A 22,961-nucleotide genomic window follows, 5' to 3' on the forward strand; every position below is an offset into this window, starting at 1 on the left:
CCAGTTTCTCCACAACCTCACCAGCATTTGTTGCTTGCTGTTCTGTTAAATTTTGCTATTTTGACTGGGGTGAAATGATATCTCATAGTTGTTTTATAAACCCAGTATTTTAATAAAGTAAAAAAAAAGAGGAATGTGGCCTCAGGATTTGAGGAAGACTTATCAATAACCTGCATTATGCAGATGATACAACATTGCTTCCTGAATGTGAAGATGACTCAAAGCATTTGTTGCGCAGTTGGAGGGGGAGGGGTACTTAATTATAGAAGATAAGGGGAAAGGAAAGGGGAACGATCCGGTGTGAAAAACAGTGTATATGAATTTTGTAAGTAAACCAGTATAAAATAAAAAATTCCTTTTAAAAAAAATATATTTCCACTTCACCAAAGAAGAAATTCAGATGACGAACAAATACATGAAGAAATGTTCAAAATCCCTAGCTCTAAGAGGGATGCAAATAAAAACAACTATAAGACATCATCTCACTCCAATAAGGATAGCAAAATTTAACAGAACAGCAAGCAACAAATGCTGGCGAGGTTGTGGAGAAACTGGAACTCTTATTCACTGTTGGTGGGAGTGTAAAATGGTGCAACCACTGTGGAAGGCGGTATGGCGCTTTCTCAAAAAGTTGGAAATACCATTTGACCCAGCAATTCCACTACTGGGAATATACCCTAAAGAAATCAGAACTTTCTGAAGGGTAACTGCTGACCTTATTCACTGGCTGTTGGTTTTGTGGCACAGTCAGTCACCAGGTTAGCGCCATGCATCAGATTGACCTTTAAGATTATTAGCCATCCAGATGATTTTGGAAAGGTTGGTATGAGACATTACCATCTGAAGAGGAATCAGAGCTTCTGCCCAACTGTCAACCTTGACAAATTATGGACCTTGGTCAGTGAGCAGACAAGGGTAAATGCTGCAAAGAACAAGGCTGGAGCTGCTCCCATCATTGATGTGGTTCGATCAAGTTACTACAAAGTTTTGGGGAAGGGAAAGCTCCCAAAGCAACCAGTCATTGTGAAGGCCATATTCTTCAACAGAAGAGCTAAGGAGAAGGTTAAGGGTGTTGTGGGGGGGCGGGGGGGAGGTGCTGTGTTCTGGTGGCCTGAGGCTTTGTTAATTACATGGAGGTTGGTTAATGAAATGTTTTTCCCTTACCCCCCCCAAAAAAAATCAGAACTGCCACCCTAATATATCCACACCCATGTTTATTGCATCTTTGTTCACAGTAGCAAAGAGATGGAAAAAAGCTAAGTGTTCATCAACAAACGAATGGATAGAGAAGCTGTGGTATATTGACACAATGGAATACTATGGTGCATTGAAAAACAAGGAACTCATGAAATATAAAATGGGTGACCCTGGAGGACATTAGGCTGAGTGAAATATCTCAGTCACAAAAGGACAAATAGTGCATAATGCCATTGTTATAAAACGGGTTGGAAGGAAAATAAGAAAAGAAGGGATAATGTACACTACACCAAAACAGATGAGGAATAGAACTGCTTAAAATGAATATACAATTAGACATTATTTACATAGTCCAGAATAAGAGCTGCATGAGAGAATTTTTTTCAACAACAAAAGTGAACTGGGGGGGGTGGGCAAGGAGGAAAATGCACAACAATGAATGAATGGAAATCCAAGTTCTCTATAAATTCATTAAAATCTCAATTAAAAATGAGAAAATAAGAAAATATGTATTTCATTTCCACATCAAGAAAACAAAAATTGGGAGCTCTAGTGGCAATAAGCTGCACTGCAATCCTGAAGGCACATGGTTCGAATTCACCAGATGCTCCGCTGGAGAAGAAGGGGCAATCTCCTCCTGTGCCAGTTGGATCCAACTCGACGGAACACAACAAGAAGAAAAACAGAAAACAAAAATCCTCACCACTAGACCAATAGGCATCATCATGATAGATGGAGGAAAGATGGAAACTGTCAACGACTTCATCTCACTTGTATCCTCAATCAATACTCTTGGTACAGCTGGCAGGAGATCAGGAGACATATTGCATTGGGAAAGTCTATAGTCAGAAACTTTTTCAAATCATTGAGAAGCAATGTGTCAGTTTGAGACTAAGTTGTGCCTAATTCAAATCATGGTCTTTTCTGTCACTTGCTATGTATATAAGAGTTGGGCTTGATGCCTTTGAGCTATGGTGTTGAAGAAGGGTGCTGAATATCCCATGCACTGCTGAGAGAATAGATATGACTTGGAGAAGGTGCAGCCAGTGGTTCTTATTCTTGTAGGCAAAGCTTCGTCTGACATACTATGTGCGTACTGCTCTGAGATGTTATTCCTTAGAGAGGGTCATAAGACTTGGGAAGGTGGCACGACAACAAAGGTGATGAAGACCCTCAACAAGGTAGATTGGCATGGTGACTGCTGCAATGGGCTTGAGTGTATCAGAGATTGTGAGGTTGGCACAGGATAGTTTGTTCATAGGGTTGCTATGAGTCATACCCGACTTGATAGAACCTAACAAAAACAGCTTCAAGGCTTCGGAGCCATGGCCTGGAGACACATGCACAGGCCAAGACAACGTGAACTCTGTACACAATAGTTAAGAGTCTTCAAAGCTGTGAGCAGCCCTCCAAGGCTTGTCCACTGACAGAGCCACTGGCCTCTTCCCTTTCCAGGAAAAAGCAGGGAGAGAGCAGTAAAGATGCATAGAAACAATTAGTCTAAATGACTAAAGGACCAGTGAACCTAAACCGCCACTGTCTGAGACCAGAACTGGGCAACACCTGAGTCCCTCTGCTGGCTACTAAATGGGGTCACAGGTGAAGGTCCTGGACAAAGCTGGTGAAAAATGTGGTGCAAAACTCACAATTGTTAAAGTTATTAGCCTGGCTGGTCCAAGTAATCTTTGAGCCTGAAACTAAACTCAAAACCCTGTGGCTTAATTGTGAGCCAAACAAGGGAAGCTTTTCTGGTGAACAGTAACATGAGCGAGGTGCTCACACAAGATCAAGAAAGCAGCACATGCCCAGGGAGAGAGCTCAGAGGGCAGAATGGGGAGGGATTAGTGGAAAGGAGAATCACAGAGAATAAGCAGGAAGAGTGCTATTACACCATGGGTATTGGCATTAATGTCACAAAATAAAATGAGTGTGTACGACTGAGTGGAAAACCAAATGGCAGCATAATCTTTCACTCAAAACACAATACACAATGATTTTTTTTCTTTCATATTTCCAAGACGTGTTGATTTCAAAAACTAGGCTGTAGAATCATAAGTGTGGGATGAGGCTGTTAGGTGTGCCTGTTCCCTGGGGGTTTCTGTCCAGCCAAAGCCATCACATGTACAGCAACCAGTTCACAGCCTGGGCACTGGCAGCCTGGGTTCTGACACTTTACCAGGAAAGTCTATCTGTGTTACCTGTCTCAGAACTAGAGCACTGGGCAGAGGAGCTGGGAGCACTGAGATGGGGAGACACACAGCTTCCAGGCAGCTTCCCTACATCCTTCCAGAACTGGCTTCTCAGACCTGTGCACTGGGATGAAAGGCCAACACTGGCACGGAAGGACCTCTATCTGCCCAGAGCCCCGTGGCCTACCACCTACCTACATGTAGTAAGGATCCCACAGCCTCAGGCCCCACCATCCCTCAGCACATCCACTCTCTCTAACTGGCTCCCTCTCGGTTCCCTTGCCCTCAGGTGCACCTGGGCTACTGCCCCCAGGTGGATGCCCTGCTGAACCACATGACAGGGAAAGAGATGCTGGTCATGTATGCCCGGCTGAGGGGCATCCCGAAGCACCACATCTCAGCCTGTGTGGAGCAAATGATAGAGGACTTACTCTTGCCCACCTGTGCCAATAAGCTGGTGTGCACCTACAGGTGAGGCTCGCCATTCTCCCCCTTCCTGTCTGGGACCTGCCTTCCAGGCACCCATTCTCCCATCCCTCTGCCTGGGGTGGCCAAGCTCCCCATACTCGGCTAAGGAAGCCCAAACCAAGTCTTCCTCCTATGCTCCCCCACGTTAGTGTGACAATAGGAAACATCATGGAACAGTCAACAAAAATGAGAAAAAATGTGTTTGCTCAAATTATACAGTTAGAACGATAATTAACATACTCTCAATATTTTTAAAAGAATTCAAGTAAAAATAAGTATTACTTATTTAAATTTTTATATTAAAAACTCAACTATAAAAGGACAATGGGGAAGAGCATTCTTCTAAGAGGTACAGCCCCTGGTCTGTCAGTTTGCTGTACTGAGGTAACATGGGGTTGCTGGTGCCACTGGTGTGTCAAATGCAACAGTGGACAGTGGACAGTGTTTGGTGAAGATCCCCAATTAAGAGAGACTTGGAAGCAGGATTGGCATCCACTTCCTAAACAACATCCCTCTGGAAAGTCTATGAACATTAGAGAAACAACGATAGTTATAGAACAGGGTTCAGATTTTTTGTTCATAGGATCACTTATGAATTGTGCTTGACTTGGCAGCACTTAACAACATAAAAGGACAGTAAGATATATCTGAGAACAATCTTGTAACTAGAGCTAAGAAATTATTTCTACAAATGACCATTAACCACTGCCTTCCAGTCAATGCTGGCTCACAGAGGCCCTGGGGACAGAACAGAATGGCACAGCCCCAGTTAATCCTCTTCGAACCAGACCGCCTCATTTATCCCTGGGCAGCAGCTGATGGGTTCAAACAATCAACCTTTAAGTTAACAGCTCAATGCTTAACCCATACTATCAAGTCTCCTTTTTAGCAAAATATTTAAAACAACAACAAACCAACAAAAACCCAGAAGGTTTCCAAGGCCACAACTTCTTCCCAAGGGATCATTGGTAGGTTCAAACCACTGATCTTCTGGAAGCCAATGTTTAACCCACTACACCACAGGGCTCTTTTTCTGCTGCTCCTCCTTGCTGTTGAGTCAGAATCAACTCAGAGCTGACCTTCTAATGGGTTTTTAGAGATTGTAAAGAGCATGAGAGGAAGACTCCCTTGGAACATGTGGTGGATTTGAACCACCTGCTTTTTGGTTGATAGCACAGCTCCTTACGAGCGAGGCCACCAGAGCTCCTTCCTTTTTTAGTTTGTTTGGAATTTTTTGGTTTGTTGTTTTGTTGTTGTTTTTGCTAAGAAGAAAAAACCACCCCAACTCTACTGCCTTCAAATTAATTCCTACTTTCAGCAACCTTAGAGAAAAGAGTGGAACTGCCCTGTTAGGGTAGTCTTTCTGGAAGCAGACTGTAAATGCTTTACCCACTATTCTATCAGGGCCCCTTCTGCTTAGGAAATCTCAAATTGACTTCTCAAGGACATTGTGTGCCTTGGAGAGCTCCCTTAGGATTGTGGTCCCAGGATGTTCAGAAGGGCTGAGCCCAGGGCAGGCTGGTGCCAGCCTCAGGCTCTACCAAGGTTTCTCAGCAGCCCACTGGGCACCACGTCCTCTCCCTGGGCTCCAACTTCCAAAAGCTTGGCATCTCCTCCTTGGACTCCATAGTGTCTCCCCTACTCTTTTTTGTTTGTTTTTTGTTCTGTTAAAATTTTTTAATTGTGATTTTAGCAAAAGTTTATAGAAAGGCTGGGTTTTAATTCATTCATTGTCACAGATTTTTTCTCCCTCCTCCTCTCTCCCTACTCTCTCCTTTTTATTGTGATATAAGTGGAATTTTACAGAGCAAAGAGGCTTTCATTCAACAATTGTTGTTTATTTTATAGTATTGATTACAATATCCTCACGTCACTGCACTCTTCCCCCTTCCTGTGCATCCCATGTCTACTCATCCTTCTGCCCTACCCCTTCCTGCCTTCTGGGCTTTCTCACTGGGCAAATGCTACCCTTTTGACTTACATGCTGGTTATTCCAAGGAGTGAGTGCCTCACTGGTGTCAGGTCACCAAATAGACCAGTTTATTTTTTTTTCTATAATTATATTTTATTAATTTTCATAAACATTTACAGAGATTTTGGGCTTCCACTCATTCATTGTTGCACTATTCTCTCTACCCTCCTCCCAGTTTGTTCTTGTCCAAATGCCACAGTGCTTGTCAAAGCCAGTTCTGATTAATCTTCTTTGTCAGTGTGTCCTTTGCCATTCCCTATCACTCCTCCCTGAGAGAGACTTCACCCTGAGTCATAAGGAAAAGGGGACGGCGTATTCTCTTAGCTACTTCCTGCTGAAAAGGGACGCTGTGGGTTTCAGGGTGAAGATCTTCTCTCACTACTCTAAACAAATAGACCAGTTTATTATTTGGCTGAAAGTTGAGCCTCGGGGTTGAGTTTTGTTCCAGGTTCAAAGGCTGACCAAGGGCCATAGTCTCTATTGGAGCAGTAATCCTGGCCTCTCTTACATCTGTGAGTTTTGGTCCACCCTTCTCCTGTCCAGGACCTTCTCCAGTGTCCACGGGCTCTTCTGGATATTGAATGAATGGGTCAACATTCACAGACCTTGCACAGATGGTAATCCACATAAATGTGGGTGAGCCAAGTGTTAGCTAAGGGACCCTCTTGCCCTTATCTGCTGATGGAGAAGCCTCCACCCTAAATATCCAGCACGTGGCTATCACTGAGTCCATCAGACCACCACAGTGACTGCACAGGCCTGCAGCAGCTGATGGAGGGGATTGGAGTCTCAGGCCTTTCCTCCCAGGTGTCTCTGGGTAGATGACCACAGCTTTTGATTAACAGCCAAGTGTCAGCTGTTTGTGCCAGCACGGAACCCTCAAACACCCATGGGACCCTGACTAGCAGGCTTCACTATTAGAGACTCAGGAGCCTCAGCCAGCTTTCTTTTCTCCCCCACGCCCAGCGGAGGGAACAAGCGAAAGCTGAGCACTGGCATCACCTTGATCAGAGGACCCCCAGTCATCTTCCTGGACGAGCCATCCACAGGCATGGACCCCATGGCCCGGCGCCTGCTGTGGGATATAGTGGCCCAGGCCCGCGAGACTGGGAAGGCCATCATCTTCACCTCTCACAGGTAGATCAGGGCTCCTGGGGTCACAGAGTGGGCAGGGTCTTTGAGGGGTCCCCACTTTGAGTTCAGGGATCAAGAACCCCAGGTGGGCCCTCCCACAGCATGGAAGAGTGTGAGGCCCTGTGCACGTGGCTGACCATCATGGTGCAGGGCCAGTTCAAGTGCCTGGGCAGCCCCCAGCACCTCAAGAGCAAGTTCGGCAGCGGTTACTCCCTGCAGGCCAAGGTCCGGTCTGATGATCAGGAGATGGAACTGGAGAAGTTCAAGGACTTCGTGGAGCTCACCTTCCCAGGTGTGTGAGGCCAGAGGGCTGGGCCACTGAGGGACTGGGCCTGCCCCTCAAATCCTGAACCCTGGCCTTTATTGGGACTCGGTCTCCCCCTGTGCAGGCAGCATCCTGGAGGACGAGCACCAGGGGATGGTCCACTACCACCTGCCCGGCCAAGGCCTCAGCTGGGCCAAGGTGAGGGGTCACCTCCAAGGTGAGGGTACCTGCAGTGTCACCACTTCCCGGGTGCCCCAGCTGTCCTCTTGGTACAGAAATCACACTCAGGGCTGCTCAGCTCCTCCTGTGGCATCTCCATGGAAACACCTGGAGATTCAGACAGAACACACAGGTCTATGCTTGATCAGCATAGACCTGAAAGGCTTGCTCCCCTGCCTCTGGGCGCGCTGACCCTCAGGACAGAGTAGAACTGCCCCACAGGGTTCCCAAGACTGAGGGAAAGCAGACTGCCTCAACTTTCTCCCTCAGAGTATCTGGTGAGTTTGAACTGCCCACTTTGATGTGAGCAGCCAAAAGCACTTGAACCACTGTGCCACTTAGGCCTCCTTCCCTGGGGGGCAATCATCTTTGGATGATTTCTTGGGAAGGGCTATGGAAGGACTATGGGAGCAGCTGAGAGAGGGCCTGGCCATAGGGGCCTTGTCACCTCCCCCTCCTCTCCCTGGGTGCACCATTATCCTGTCCTTCTCGGAGCTCTGCCCACAGCAGTCTCCTCCATCCTCCAGGTATTTGGGATTCTACAGCGAGCCAGGGAGACATTCTCACTGGATGACTACATGGTCAGCCAGGTCTCACTGGAGGACATCTTCCTAAACTTCGCTAACCTTGCACCCTGCAACCAAGAGGCAAAGGTGTGAGGCCTCAGAAGCTTTTTATTAATTATTATAATAAAAAAATAATAATTGTTAATAAATAATAATTACTGTTACTTATGTAATAAAGACTTTGGCACTAGTCAGCCAGGTGACAGCCTGCTAGTGGCTTCCTCCAGACCTCCATGGCCAGGGTTCCAGGGTAGGGGGGCCTGGTGTGTTATCCTGACTCACTGCACCTGCATTTTCTCCCAGACCCAGCCATGAAGGAGCCTCTGTGGACTCACTGTCCTGTCCTGCTGAGCTCAGCCTCCTGCACACTTGGCTTCCCCCTCCTGCATTCCCCAGCCTTCCCTGAGAGCGAGCTGCACAATCTAGAATGTTTCACTGAGTCCTTGCTTCAGCTGTCTTACAGCACAGTGGGAAAGTGACTGCCAGTCTGGCCTTACATGACCCTGTGACCAGTGTGAGGGTGGGGGAGGAGTGCCCTGGAGTGACTGCCAAGATGAGACACTGATTTCAGAAGAGAGGAGACTACCTACCTCAAAGAACAGGGCACAGGGACAGTCAGGGTAGGATAGATGAGGGCCTCTAAGAGCAGGATGAAGGGACAGTCAGGGTGGGAAGAGACAGATGAGGGCCTCTAAGGCAGGATGCAGGGACGGTCAGGGTAGGACAGTCAAGGCCTCTGAGAGCAAGTGGCAGGAACTGTGAGGGTGGAACAGACAAAGCCTCCAAGAGCAGGGTGCAGGGTCTGTCAGGGTGGGACAGACAGGGCCTCCAGGAGCACAGCACAGGGACAGTCAGGGCGGGAAGGGACAGACAAGGGCCTTTGAGTAGTGGAGGTGGGAGTGCTGCACAGACTTGGGGATGGAGGGAGCACCCCACTTGGAGAGTTAGGTCTCTCCATAACTACCCACGAGGAGGCTCCATGTGCAGCCCTGAGAACAAGAGGATGCCTCTCCTTGGCAGACATTTTACTAAGTAGCCACAAAGGATGATAAAGTAACCATTTCTGGAACAGTAACCTGCAAAGCCAAAGGGTGGGTGGCAAATTATAAGAATTCAGAGAGGGGAGGTAGTTTTTGACAGCTACTCCCTGTTCTCCCAGATCTGTAATAAAGTGCAAATGGATATTGAACAACAACAACAAAAAAGAATTCAGAGTGGGACACCATTACTTCCTGTCTTGAGCAGGATGAAGGTCCCCAATGAGTTGACACAGCTTACCAGCACTGAGCTGACGACTCCTGGGCTTCCTCTCCTAGTCAGACACCTGACTTCCAGGGCCTGGGATCCTTGCCTCTTGGGGACCATTAGGCCCTTCGTGTCCCCTGTGCTGTGAATGATTTAACTTTGCTGCCTCTGGCTGAGGCGTGTCACCATCTTAGCAGGAGTCCGTGAGCCCAGAATAGAGAGGGCAGGTGGCCAGACCTGCGCTCATCAACAACTCACCTCTCCCAGAAGACTCTGCTTTCCCCCTTGCCGGACCAACAAGGTGTGTTTGAGGTTGAATACAAAGCTGTGATGAATGGGGCTGAGTTTGCAATTTGCAGACTCAAAAAATTTGGGCAGACAAGGGACAGTGAAACAGGGTGAAAGAAATGTACCCTGAGGCAGAGAGTCTAAGGCGAGCCCGGCTTCACAGGAAAAAAACAACCAAAGTTGCTAGCTGAACTACTGGACCTGAGATACCAAGCCTTGCTCACAGAACTTTCTCACGAGGACTCAGGTCACTAAGCCAGAGTCGACCTGCGGACGCACAGGATGCAGCAGAGGGGAACCCAGAACACCTGGCCGCACGTCTGCATCCTTCTAAAGCTTGGCAGTGCCCAGCCGGCGCGAACTCAGGTCTTCCTGGAGTTCGGCCACAATTACGTTCACAGGCAGGACACACAGCAGACGGGCAGAGGGTATCACCGAGGGTCAGAGAACCCAGTTTCATCTGCAAACACGCTGGCTAAGGAGGCGGGGCGGTCGCGCACGTCCCGCCAGTCAGCGCCTGGCATTCGAATTCGCGTCCCGGCGCTGCCAATGGCGAACGCGTGGAGCGGGTGGGGCCGGGACAAGTGGGTGGGGCCGGGACAAGTGGAGCGGCCCGGCGCCGCCGCGTCACGCCCCCTGTGCGTGGGCCAATAGGATCGCCGGACGCATTTGAAAACCTAGAGCGGGCAGCAGGCGAGTGTGCTAGTGCGCAGCGGCGTCTCCGGCTCGGCGTTCGCAGGCGGGCTCGCAGAACGGCGCAGCGGCGATGGGCAGCGGCGGTGGTGAGTGCAGGCGGTGCGGGCTTGGGTCGTCCACGGGGCCGCCGGGACCGTCCCCGCGCGCCGGTCCGCGCCTCTGGCCCCGAGGCAGGCTACATGACCCGTGAGGGGGCGCTGGGTCCCGGGAGGTATGGTCGGGTCGCGCCGATGAAGTGGAAGCTGGAGCGCTTGGTGAGCTCCATGCCCGCCTGGCTTCTCCAGCGGTTCGGCCTCAGCTGCGGCCCACCTGGGCTCCTGCGTGGGCAGGGGCACCGGGACCACTCCCCAGTGGGGACCTGGGCCGGCAGGACGCGGGTCAGAGCATCCCCCCGGGCGCGCGCGCGATCCCATTGCAGGTGATGGCGACTGGCAGACGCGGGCAGGGTCTGTCACCGGGCACCCGGGAGCCCGCCGCACTTCTTCGCCCGTCGGGTGTTTGTCATCTGCGCACCAGGTCCCAGTACCGCAGCAGTCAGAGCATTCGTCTGGTTGGAAAGCCGCTGGTTGGGACCCAGCTCCAGGAGAGAAAGATGAGGCAGTCAGCTTCCTAGGAAACCCAATGGGGCGGGCCTATTCCGCCCTCCAAGGTTGCTGTGAGTCAGAACTGACTCTGAGAGCTGTAAATCCTGGTGGCCTAGTAGATTAAGTGTTGGACCACTAACCAAAAGGTTGGCAGTTCGAATCCTTCAGTCCCTCCTGGGATTACAGCCTAGGAAATACTGTGGGGCGGCATTCTTAAACCCCCTTGGTGATACTGCAAAGGCTGACAAGGTATGAATGAATGCCACAGAAATCGCAGGGCGTCCAAAGGGCTGTGCAATGTGTGGTGGCTCAGCCTCATTTCATACCTGCAACATTTTTTTTTCTGGGACAGTTAGCTGAGGAAAACGTGAGGAGTGGGAACAACTGTCAGAACAGAATCCCTGGTGTGGGATCCCCAGCCATTAAGTCAATTCAGATTCAGATCTTGTAGAAAACAGCAGAGCTGCTTTATAGTGTTTCTAATGCTGTGAATCTTTTACAAGAGTAGACTGCCTCATCTTTCTCCTTCAGAGCAGCTAGTGTGTTAGAACTGCTGACTTTTTGGTCAACAGCTCAGTGTTTTAACCAGCGTGCTATCAGACTCCTCCCATAGCGAAGTGATGTCATATCTTCCATTTCTCAAAAACAGTTGATGAATAGTTGAAGGTTGTTCTGTCTTTCCTAATTCATTTTATGCCATTTTCTTAATCTTTTGTGGGAAACAGAAACATGGCCTCCTTTCTTAGGGTAGGGACAGTAATTCTTTTTTTTTTGTTTTTTTGGGTTTTTTTTCTATATTTTATTAATTTTCATAAACATTTACAGAGATTTTGGGTTTCCATTCATTCCTTGTTGCACTATTCTCTCTAGGGTAGGGACAGTAATTCTTGAGTTTTGCTCAGATGAAAATTTTCTTGTCATCCATGATGACGGTTAATATGCTTATACCATCCTGGTTATAATTTCTTGTTTGTTTCTTAAGTGGTCCACTGTAGGTGTGCCAAGTGCTTCTATTACCCTACGAAGAGGAGAATAAGAAAGAGACCCCGAAACCTAACCATCTTGAGTCTCCCTGAAGATGTGCTCTTCCACATCCTGAAGCGGCTTCCTGTTGGGGACATCCTCTCAGTCAGAGCTGTAAGTGACCCCAGTGTGGCTGCTCATACCACAGAGGCCTTGACATCTTAACTGTCAGGGCCAAAATTGGGCTCTGGAGGAGGGCAGAGGGCAAGAGGATAGTATGCTTAAGGGTTGCTCCTGGCCCTCTGCTGTAACCAATGCCACAAGTGATGACTTTAATAAACAGATTCAGTCTCTCGCAGTCTGAGAGGCTAGAATTCAGGGCGTCAGTTCTGGGCAAAGGTCTTTGTCTCCTTTCCCCATCTGTGCGTCTCTCCTTTAGTGATCTCCACGTGCTGGCATCATTGCCCTGCAACCAGGAGATCACAGCACAAGGACCCTGGGTTCAGATGACACACTTCACTCCTGGTTCCTCTTCCCTGGTGATGGTCAGATTCCTCTGAATTTCACTCACTTGTTTATCTTCATTTCTATCTCAGAAGAGATTGTATGAATTATTGAAGGGGCGCTGATTTACTCTGTAAAGTTTTACCCAAACTACAATTTTATTTTTTCATTCCTTTTACAAGGATGGTGAGACTTCATCTCAGATACTTTTTAATTTTTTTTATATTGGTTTGCATGCAGAGTTTGTATACATTGTGTCTCATACTATCCTTCATTCACATTGTTTCATCCGATCATTCCATTCCTTATGTTTTAGAAAATGAATCACTGTTGAATTATGCCCACCACTGCCCCATCTTTGTAGATCCCACGGGATTGTTCTCATTCCAGTTACCTCCCTCTCTCCACCCACCAAATTGTGCAGCCCTGTGATATCCTCCCTTCTCATCCTCACCCATCAGCTTCCCCCCCACACACACACTTGGGTCTCCATCCACATTTTACTAGTTGTTGATTTTCGTCAAGTTGAGCATGACTCAGAGTGAAGCCTTTCTATAACTGTCGTCGTTTCTTAAAGTTCATTAAGTTTCCAGAGGCATGCTGTTTAGGAAGTAGATGCCACTCCAGCTTCCAAATTTTACTAGTTATCCTTCTATCTTTATAATAATGGTCTTGTGCAGGATTTATCATTATGAGACTGAGTTAGTTCACTCAGCATAATGCTCACCACAGTCAATTCCAAGTTGTGTAGTAGTTTTCAAGATAATACTCAGTATAATTTAAAAAAAAATATTTGGTAACTCCCACCTGTCACCCTCACTCCACAGGTACATTCCCACCTGAAGTACCTGATAGACAATCACGCAAGTGTGTGGGCCTGTGCCAGCTTCCAAGAGCTGTGGCCTTCTCCAGAGAACCTCGAGCTGTTTGAAAGGTACCTGCCCCACCAAGAATGGCCTGGTCCCCTCCTCCCCTGGGTCTTCCCCTGGCTTGGGAGCCTGGCTCATTTGGCCTGACTCAGCTGTAACATGGACTGCACCCCGGGGTGCAGCCAAGATGGCTGATACCTGAGTCACATGACTGTTGGCAGTGGCTGAATTAGTAATGTACACTGTGCGACACTGATCAGTCATTTTCAGGGGGTGCTTCTGAGAGGTTCCCCCTGTAGTCCTGGGCCATCCGCGTGGCTCACACTGTGAATCAGCTGTGTGTAGAAATCTTGCCTTGGCCAAACCTCATGGTACCATCTCACTTAATGGCTGGTCCCCACTGCTTGACCAGGCCAGGATCCAGAGAGGGCGTGGGAATGCTGTGTCTACCCTCCCACATTGACCACTAGGCAAAGTTCAACTGTGCTTGTCTCGTCATCATCGAATTGGAACTGACTTGTAGCTGAACCTACGGCCAGTTTTCAAAGGCAGTAAATCACATGAGAGGAGACTTCCTGTCTTTCTCCCATGGGACAGCTGGTAGATTCGAACTGCCACTGAGTGTGCTAATTGTCCCATTTCCCTCCAAACCCTAAACCAGAAAACATCTAATCTGTTTCCTTTAAAACTGTTCCAACTCACAGCAACCCTGTGGGACAGACTAGTACTACCCATTCCTCGGCTGTAAATCTCCAGGTCTGGGGCCATTCCTCATGTATTAACCCTACAAAGAGGTCTGGGTTAGAACAGCTGGGAGGACTCAGATGAGGGTCCCTTGGAGATCTCTTCCTCTACTGAGCTCCTGGAAACCCAGAGCCCTCAATGCAGGGCAGCTACATGGCTATCGCCTTGACCCCTCATTGCACCACCAGGCCTCCGTTAGAGAACCATAAATAAATAGCCTCCCATGATCAAGTAAATCTTAGGTCATGACCCTTGAAAACAGGTTATTCTCATGCTAGACAGTGTACCGTGTAAAGAGCTCACAAAGCTGTGCAGCTCCTTCAGGCCTGCCATGGCCGTGAGCAGTCGCTCCCACTTCCCCCAGCCCTGGGCAACCTCTCATTATTTTTCTGTCTGTGCATCTGCCTATCCAGGGCACCTCTTGTAAATGATTTCACACCACATGTGGGCCTTCGTGTGTTTTGTGTGAGTGTCCAGTGTCCTTGGGGTTCATTCATCTGCTGCCGGAGTGTCATAACTTCAAACCACAGCCATTGAGGCCTTTCTGGCTCTCAGCAGCCCACAGGTCAGAAGAGAACTGCCCCAGAGGGCTTCTGAGCCTTGTCGCCTGCAGAGCAGCTGGGAGGCTTGGGCTGCTGATTTTTTTTTGTGGGTGAGCACTTTAACCACTATACCACCAGACCTCTTTTTGTTGTTAGGTGCTGTCCAGTAAGTATGACTGAAAGCAGCTTTGAACGTCGGATCTGAATCCTGTCCTATCCTGTGCCATCTTCACTATCTGACACATTGAGCCCATTGCTGCAGTCACTGTCAGTCCTCTTTTTACCATCCATCCCTCCACTCTTCAAAGCATGATGACCATCTTCATGGAACAGCCTCTTTTAGCAAAAGTACATGAAATGAAGCTATTTCATCTTTGCTCCAAGGAGCACTCTGCTGCACGTTTTCCAAGATGTGTTTTGTTCTTTTGGTAGTCCATGGGATAGTCAGTATATTGTGATTGAATATACTATGGCACCTTAGTCTTCAAAGTTTGTCTTTGCTATTGTACATAGGGTTACTATGAGTTGCAAGCGACTTGATGGCACATAACAACAACAACAACAGTGACTTTGGATTCCTTCCATCTTTTGATGCTTCGTGGACCATTCAAGTTTTTGCCCATAGCATCTCAATATTACCCCTCAAGGCTTGAATTTTTTAGTTCTTTCAACTAGACATAGTCTTCAAACTGATATCATTGCTTCTCAGTAATTTGGAGAGGTCTCTGACAGTAGACTTGCCCAGTGGAATATGTTTCTTGATCTCCAGACTGCTGATACCAAAGATGTTGATTGTGAATCCAAGTAAGATGACATTGTAGGCAATTTCAATCTTTTCTCCGTCTATCATGACGTTGCTGTGCAGCAGTGAAGATTTTTGTCTTCTTGGTGTTGAGATGCAGTTCATATGGAAGGCTGTATAGTCTTTGATGTTCTTAAGACCTCTCTTTCAATAAGGAAGGCTATGTCATCTGCATAAACAGATTGTCGGTGATACCACATTCTTCTTCATAGAGTATGCTTCTCGAATGATATGCTCAGAGTACCGGTTGAGTAGGTATGGAGAAATGATATAAGCCTGATGCACATCTTTCTTGATTTCAACCGTGCAGTGTTTCCTTGCTCTGTTTGGACAGCAGCTTTTTGGCTTTGGTATAGGTTCCATTTGAGCATAATTAAGTGTCCTGGGTTTCTCATTCTCAGTGTTAGTTATAATGTGTTATCATCCACATAATCAAATACATTTCCATTATCAATAAAACACAATTAGACATTCTCCTGCTATTCTTTTCTTTCAGCCAACATCCATCTGATACCAGCAATGATAACCTGTTCCTAAACCCAGCTTCAAAATTCTTTGTCAATGTACTGTGACAACCATTTTTGGATGATCTTCAGCAATATTTTTCTTGCATGTGATACTGATATTCTGTAATTTCCACATTCTGTTGGCTCACCTTTCATGGAATAAGAACAGATACAGATCTTTTTCAGTCAGTTGGCCAAGTAGCTGTCTTTCAAATTTCATGGCATAAATTGGTGAACACATCCAGGGCTGTTAGTTGAAACATGTCAGTTGGTATCCCATTGATTCCGGGGGAATTATTGTTTGCCAGTGCCTTCAGTGCAACTTGAACATAGTTCTTCATTACCACTGGCTTTTGTTCATATATGGCAGTTCCTGAAATTTTCCAGTGTCATCAATTGCTTTTAATACAGCTTTGGCAAGGAAGGACTAGTCCTTGGAGAGGGACAGCACAGGAGAGAAAGACCCTCGATGAGATGGATTGATTAAGTGACTGCGGTAATGGAGGCAGGTGTGTTAGAGATAGTAAGATTGGCACAGGATAAGGCAGAGTTTAGGACTGGTGTACATAGGGTCGCTATGAGTCTCAAGTGACTTGACGGCACATAACAGTGACTTTGTATTCCTTCTGTCTTTTGATGCTTCATGGATCATTCAAGATTTTGCCCATAGCATGTCAATATTGCCACTCAAGGCTTGAATTTGTTTTTCAGTTCTTTCAACTAGAGAAATGCTGACCAGGTTCTTCCCTTCTTATTCCTCCAACTCCACTTCTTTGCACATTCTGTTATACTTTGTCTCCATGAGCTGCATTTTGAAATCTTCTGTCCATTGCATCTTCTATGTGCCTTCCCTTTGTTTTGGCTTCTTGACACAATTTCCAGCAGCTCTTTTTTTCATCCATTTTGATCTTTTTCTTTCTCCTCTGTCTTCATACGAACCTGAAAATCCCCATCGTTGAATAGATTGTAACCCATACTGGCCCCAAGGACAGAGCAGAACTGATCCATCAGGTTTTCAAGGCTGAAATCTTATGGAAGCAGACAGCTTCGTCTTTCTCTTGAGGAATCACTGATGAATTCAAACCACTAGTGTTTCCCTAACAACCAAATGCTTTAATCACTATGCCATCAAGAGGGAGGAATTTACTGCCATCGTGTTAATTCCACCTCACAGCCCAGTAGGGCAGAATAGAACTGCCCCGTTGGTTCCTAATGCTGGAATCTTGACAGAAACACGCTGACCCACTTTCCTCTCACGAAGTGGCTGGTGGATTCATAAAACCCATCTTCTGTTAGCAGTCAAGTGCTTAATCAACTATGCCACCAGGGTTCCTTGAAATATGTCATAAATCATTTAGTTTTCCAGAAAAATTATTGTATTGTCCAATAAACAGCCGCTCCAGCCCGTGAGCTGTAGTGATGCCTAATGTTTATGGAATGAATTATGTCTGTGTGATGCTCTGTTTATTTCCAGGGCTGCTGAGAAGGGGAACTTTGAAGCTGCTGTGAAGCTGGGCATAGCCTACCTCTACAACGAAGGCCGTGAGTGTTACTGGGGTCCTACCCTACCCGGCATGGGGCTGATGGTGTAGAAGAAGAACCAGGCTTTGCCAGAGTAAATGAGTGGTGGCCAGAGCTGAGGGAGAAGGGAAATGGGGGGAAAGAAGAAAGAAAGCGAGAAGGAGAGAGAACCTTTATGTTGCATTCATGTTTTTTTAAAAAAAATATATATGCCAGGTCGGCGCCATCCTCACCCTCTCTGCTGTTCCATCTCCCCGAGGCATTTTTTCACTGTCCTCTACCAAACATGAAGTCTGGTCCTTTCCTTTCTGATAACATTCCCCAAAGTATATGAGATCAAGTCTCACCATTATCACTTTGGACTGCACTTCCGAAAGAGCTTTGTGTTCTTCTGGCAGTCCGTGTTACGTTCGGATTCCTCAGCAGCACCTCAGTTCAGAGGCATCACTTTTTCTTATTCATTGTCCAGCTTTCACATGTGTAGTTGACTCCATGATTATGTTGGGTCAAAGCTATATAATTGGTATTTCTTATTCCATAGCAGTTTTGAACTTTAACAGATTTCTAATTTAAACAATCTTCATATGATTTATTAGCTTTATTAAAATAAATTTAAGCATGCAAAGAAACTTTTCTAGAAACTATATGCGGAATATAGGAAGCTCTGGCGGCCTAGTGGCAAGAAGCTGTGCTGCAATCCTGAAAGCACACTGTTAGGATTACCATTCTCCTCCCATTCAATTAACTGCCTTTAAAAACCTGCCAGAGGGTCAGCTATGAGTCAGTTCCGACTCTATGGTAAAAAGCAACAACATGTACTAAGGAATTTTACCATTGGTGTTTTTCTTTAATGACGCATTCAGTAAGTCTTGGTACTCTCCTCTGGTTCATTAACTTTTGCATGCCACTGTCATCTTCTGTGTGCCACAGGGGTCTGTCCTCCCTCCCACTGAGGGGCATTTCATTGTGGACATGGGGGCACTTTTAGGAGCCCTGGGAGCACAGTGGTGAAGCACTCGGCTGCTGACGGCCGCAGAATCTGTTAAGGGGAAGTTCTCTGTCCACAATCTTGCATGCCAGAACTGAGAGGGGCCTCAGGTGTTTGCTGCAGAAAGTCAAGGACTGCAGCCTTCAGTATGGATTGAAGCTAAACATCAAGAAGATTCTCACCATTGGGTTGATTGGCAGCATCATGATAGATGGTGAAGAGATACTTAACAGCTTCAGTTTGCTTGGTTCGACAATAAACACTCTTAGGACCAGCAGCCAGGAAATCAAAATATGAATTGCTTTGGGAAAGTCTGCTGTCAGCGACCTTTCTAGAGTACTGAAGAGCAATGATGTCAGTCTGGAGACTAAGTTGCACTTGGTCTTCACAGTTACTTGCTATGCATCAGAAAGCTGGACAATGACTAGGAACGATAGAAGGAGAACTGATGACTTTGAGCTGTGGTGCTGGAGAAGAGTATTGAATATACTATTGTCTGCGAGGAGAACAAATAAGTTCATCTTGGAAAATGTGAAACCAGGCTGCTCCTTGGAAGCAAGGATTCTAAAATGCCTCTGACGTACTTTGGACATGTTGCCAGGAGGGACCAGTCCTTGGAGAGGGTCATCATGCTTGGGTGGAGGGACAGCGCAGGAGAGGAAGACCCTTGATGAGATGGACTAACTCAGTGACTGAGGAAATGAGCGTAGTATGTGTGTCGGAGATGTTGAAGTTGGCTCAAGATAGAGCAGGTTTCAGAGCTGTTGATCGCTATGGGTCAAATGGCTCAATGACACAAATCGACAACTCTGTCCTACAGGGTTAATGAGTCAGAATTAACTCAGGCCCACAACATGTAGAACCATCACCACCATCTTTGGCTAAATGTTTTTCATGCCCCCTGCATATAAACAAGTGGCCAAGTGGTAAGAAGCTGTGCTGCATTTCCAAAGGAAAAGCCACCAACTGCTCTGCAGGAGGATAAGCAGTCTGCTCTCATGCAAGTTACAGCCTCTGAAAACCAGCTGGAGACTCAGCTATGGGTCGGTTCCAACTCGATGGCACAGAACAACAACAAACAGAAACTCATTAATCCTAAACCAGGAACTACCCTTCTAATCTACCTTCTCCCTCTATGCACTTGCCCGCCTGTGAGAGTTCATCTTAGTAGGACAACACATCATTTGGTGTTTGTTCGTTTGTTTGCTTTTACTTTTCTCATTAAAAAGACCAAAGAATTGTTGAAGAGCAAAGAATTGCTCTGAGCAGTATGGAGAACTCTGCCAGCCTGGCGAGGCACATGCCCCCCCCCAACACATAGACATACATACCCTGTGTGCAAGGTGAATCCTACGGTCTCTGTGGCTACCTCCGCCACCTGCCTCCCCTGGCTTGGACTCTTTCTGTCCTGGAGGTCAGAGGCTGCATGATCCCACAGTGTCAGACACAGCCATGGCTCTAGTGGGAGGTGGGAAGGATGACTCTGAAAGCCCCACTGAGGTGAAATGAACCCACGTGGTAACTAAAAGGAGGGTCATTCAAACTAACCAGCCACTCCACGGAAGAAAGAGAAGGCATAAAGTTCTATAAAACTTCCATAAAGATTCACAGCCTTGGAAGCCCTACAGGGCAGCTCTGCTCTGTCCAACAAGAGTGAGTCAGAGTCCACCAGATGGCACACCCCACCAGAGCTGGCAGATGTATAGAAAACAAGGAAGTGGGGTAGGAGGGCATGGAAGGGAATAATTGTTTGAAAAGTCAACTGACTTATGTTAAGGATGGTGAAAAATATTGCAAACTGGTGTTTATAAATGTCTACAATGTGGTAATATCATTCTGTCATTGTCAAAAATATGCACAACAAATCAGACACTGGTTTGATAATTTCTACATTGACTGAAGTTTTTCAAGTGGTACAGCCATTCTCTCTGCTTCTGAACTGTTCCTCTCCCACTGATGTAAACTGACCCCACGTCTGCTATTTAGTTTTCTAAGTTGCTCTTGTCACTCTGATCCTAGATGGTTCTTAAAAGAGCACAGTGCTCAAGCAGACATTATTTACTAGCTAACCAGAGCTATTGTTTGGTTTAAAGACACTTTGGAGGATGTTTTAGTTTAAGGTTTAAAGATGATCCCAGGCAGTAGTTTCAGAAAGTTTGGATTCTGTGTTCTGCTCCATATCCAGCCCTCTTTTTATCAATATGCTGCTATAGAATCAGATCAAAAGTATTGTGAATATAACTTATGTCACTGGATTCTACACAAAAATGGTTGAAACGGCTGTTTTGTTTAAATATGTAACACCTTTTCTGTGCTACAACAAAACAAAAGCCTTACCCAGAAGGGAAATTTTTGCCCAGAACCCCACCAACGTTAAGCTACAAGAATTTTGAGGTTGGAGATTTTCGGGAATGATGGTGGAGAACAGCCCTCGAGGACCCAGACATCTTGTCTATCTGTCTATCTGTGTAGTGTCCGTGTCCGATGAGGCCCGAGCGGAAGTGAATGGGCTGAAGGCCTCCTACTACTTCAGCTTGGCCGAGCGCCTCAACACGGGTGCCGCTCCCTTCATCTGGCTCTTCATCCGCCCGCCCTGGTCAGCCTCCGGGAGCTGCTGTAAGGCTGTGGTTCACGGCAGCCTCCATGCTGAGTGCCAGCTGCAGAGGGTAAGTGGAGGGAAGTGCCCTGTGCCTCCGTGACTAGGTGGGTGATCTGGGGGGAGCACCAGCTCCATTGTGGAGGTAAATATCAGGCACTGAGCCAGAAGAAGTGAGGCAGGGACAGAGTGAGAGCCTGGAGCTCTGAGGGGACCGGCTGTAGAATCCTGGTGGGCCCTGTTGAGCTGGGGCTCATCAGTTCGGCGAGCAGAGCCAATGTCTCGCTGCAAGGTGGGCACTCTGCACTGGGGCAGCAGGGCCGTAAATGGGGCCCACATAAACGCCAGGGCTGGGCAAGATACCGCACAGCACAGTATCTTTGTCAAGAATCCTTCTTACCCCCTCACCCTCATCTTAATTTTATAGTACTGTGCTAACCAATATCACAAGGGGGGAGTTTGAATAACAGAAATGGACAGACATGCCTGTTTTTACTGCATCCCTGTACAGCAGAGCTTTCTCATATGGTTTTCTCGGCTGTAATCCCTAGAGAACACATGCCTATGGAAACTCGATGAACTTGGAGAAATGACGGTAGTCATAGAAAGGCATCAGGTCTTTTGTTCATAGAGTCACTGTGAGTCATGCTCAACTCGACGGCAATCAACAACAACACAATCCTTATAGAAGGGAAGCATTGGTGGCTGAGCATATTTCCTGGTGGGCTGCTAACCAAAAGGTTGGTGGTTTGAATCCAACAGCTGCCCCACAGGAAAAAGACAGCTTCGGAACCCCTATGGAGAATCGCTGTAATTAGGAACTGCCTCCACAGTGGGCTTGGGTTGTGGTGGGAGTCGATGGAGAGGGTCAGGTCTTTCTCCTATGGAGCCACAAGGTAGTTTTGAACTGCTAGCCTTCCTGTTAACTGCCCAGCACTTAGCAGCGAATTTGCTCTTACCTCTCAGAGGGCTTGGTAAAGGCACATACAGCACTGTCAGGGCTTCACTCACGTTACAGGAAGGCCTGCTCCCTGTGGGACCACAGTCACCATTAAAAACAGGACTCGAGTTCACAGCATATATTTTGAGGGGACTTAGTTCAATTGGACACCTACTTTCATTCTTGTCCTTCCAGGCTCACCAAGCTTCCATCCTGCACTGTCTGGGGAGAGTGCTGAGTCTTTTCGAGGTGAGTGACATTTCTCAGTAGACGCTTGAGGCTCCCACCACATCCCTGCCCTGCTGCTCTCTGGGAGGCCAGGGAGTAATCTCGGCGTCAGACCAAACCCAGAATTCAGCACCTCAAATAAGCTGTGCACAGCAGCCCATCTGTCAGGAAGAGCTGTGCCCCACAGGGTTTTCTTGGCTGTAATATGCCTGCTGTTGGGAAGAGTAGATCGCCAGGCCTTTCTTCCTAGTCTCTCTCAGGTGGCATATGCTGACACGCAGAGTGGTGACAGCACGTGAAACAGGACATAAACCCCAATCTGCTGTATAGAAGAAAGGTCTCCTGCACTAGAACCATTTTTATGAACATTCTCACATTGTGTTTGTACAGACTTCGCTTTCAGAGTGCATTCCACACATTGATTCATTAATGCAAGAAGTGCATGGGCCAGGAATTGAACCCAGGTTTCCTGAGTTGAAGGCTGGAGTTTTCCCCAAAGCTAGCACTGCCCATAGTGTATCGAGGCAGCATGTTTGTCAGCTCTGGTTTTGCTTATCACTAGAAATAGAGGATGCATGGGAGGACTTAACAGCCTGCGGCCAGCGCAGGCACAGCCTGAGGGGTTAGTGACTCAATGGTGGATGGCAGGAGGACAGGACGGCCTGTACTCGTTGCAGGATGAAGAGAAGCAGCAGCAGGCCATCGCCCTATTCCAGGAATCTGCCCGCCAAGGCTGTTTGCCCAGCGCCTACCTGCTCTGGGAGCGAGACCAGAGAATGGAGGTGAGTGAGTGCAGGTGCAGAGGACAGTGTCCCTACATTGGCCCCCCAATAAGGAACTCTTCTGAGGCCTCTAGGGCACCTGCTGGGTGGTCGTCGGGGAAGCAGCTTCCTGGGGCTGTGGAGTTCAGACGTTCAGGAATCTGCCATTGATTC

The 22,961-nt window shown here is 47.4% G+C and overlaps 1 protein-coding gene and 1 pseudogene across 1 annotated transcript in view; both read left to right on the forward strand.

The window, feature by feature from the left end:
* LOC102876896 overlaps positions 1-10,197 on the forward strand; it is a 165,462-nt pseudogene extending 155,265 nt beyond the window's left edge.
* A 112-nt stretch (positions 10,198-10,309) lies between these two features.
* Positions 10,310-22,961, forward strand: part of CCNF (cyclin F) — a 30,554-nt gene continuing 17,902 nt past the window's right edge. The window contains exons 1-7 of the mRNA XM_006893886.1: positions 10,310-10,325; positions 11,806-11,960; positions 13,118-13,224; positions 17,228-17,295; positions 20,735-20,928; positions 21,994-22,047; positions 22,704-22,808. Of these exons, the coding sequence (XP_006893948.1) occupies positions 10,310-10,325; positions 11,806-11,960; positions 13,118-13,224; positions 17,228-17,295; positions 20,735-20,928; positions 21,994-22,047; positions 22,704-22,808 (699 nt within the window). The remainder of the gene's footprint in view (positions 10,326-11,805; positions 11,961-13,117; positions 13,225-17,227; positions 17,296-20,734; positions 20,929-21,993; positions 22,048-22,703; positions 22,809-22,961) is intronic.

The sequence above is a fragment of the Elephantulus edwardii genome, unplaced genomic scaffold (assembly GCF_000299155.1).
Source record: "Elephantulus edwardii isolate Elephantulus edwardi_28Jun2011 unplaced genomic scaffold, EleEdw1.0 scaffold00132, whole genome shotgun sequence".
In the NCBI taxonomy this organism is placed as follows: domain Eukaryota; kingdom Metazoa; phylum Chordata; class Mammalia; order Macroscelidea; family Macroscelididae; genus Elephantulus; species Elephantulus edwardii.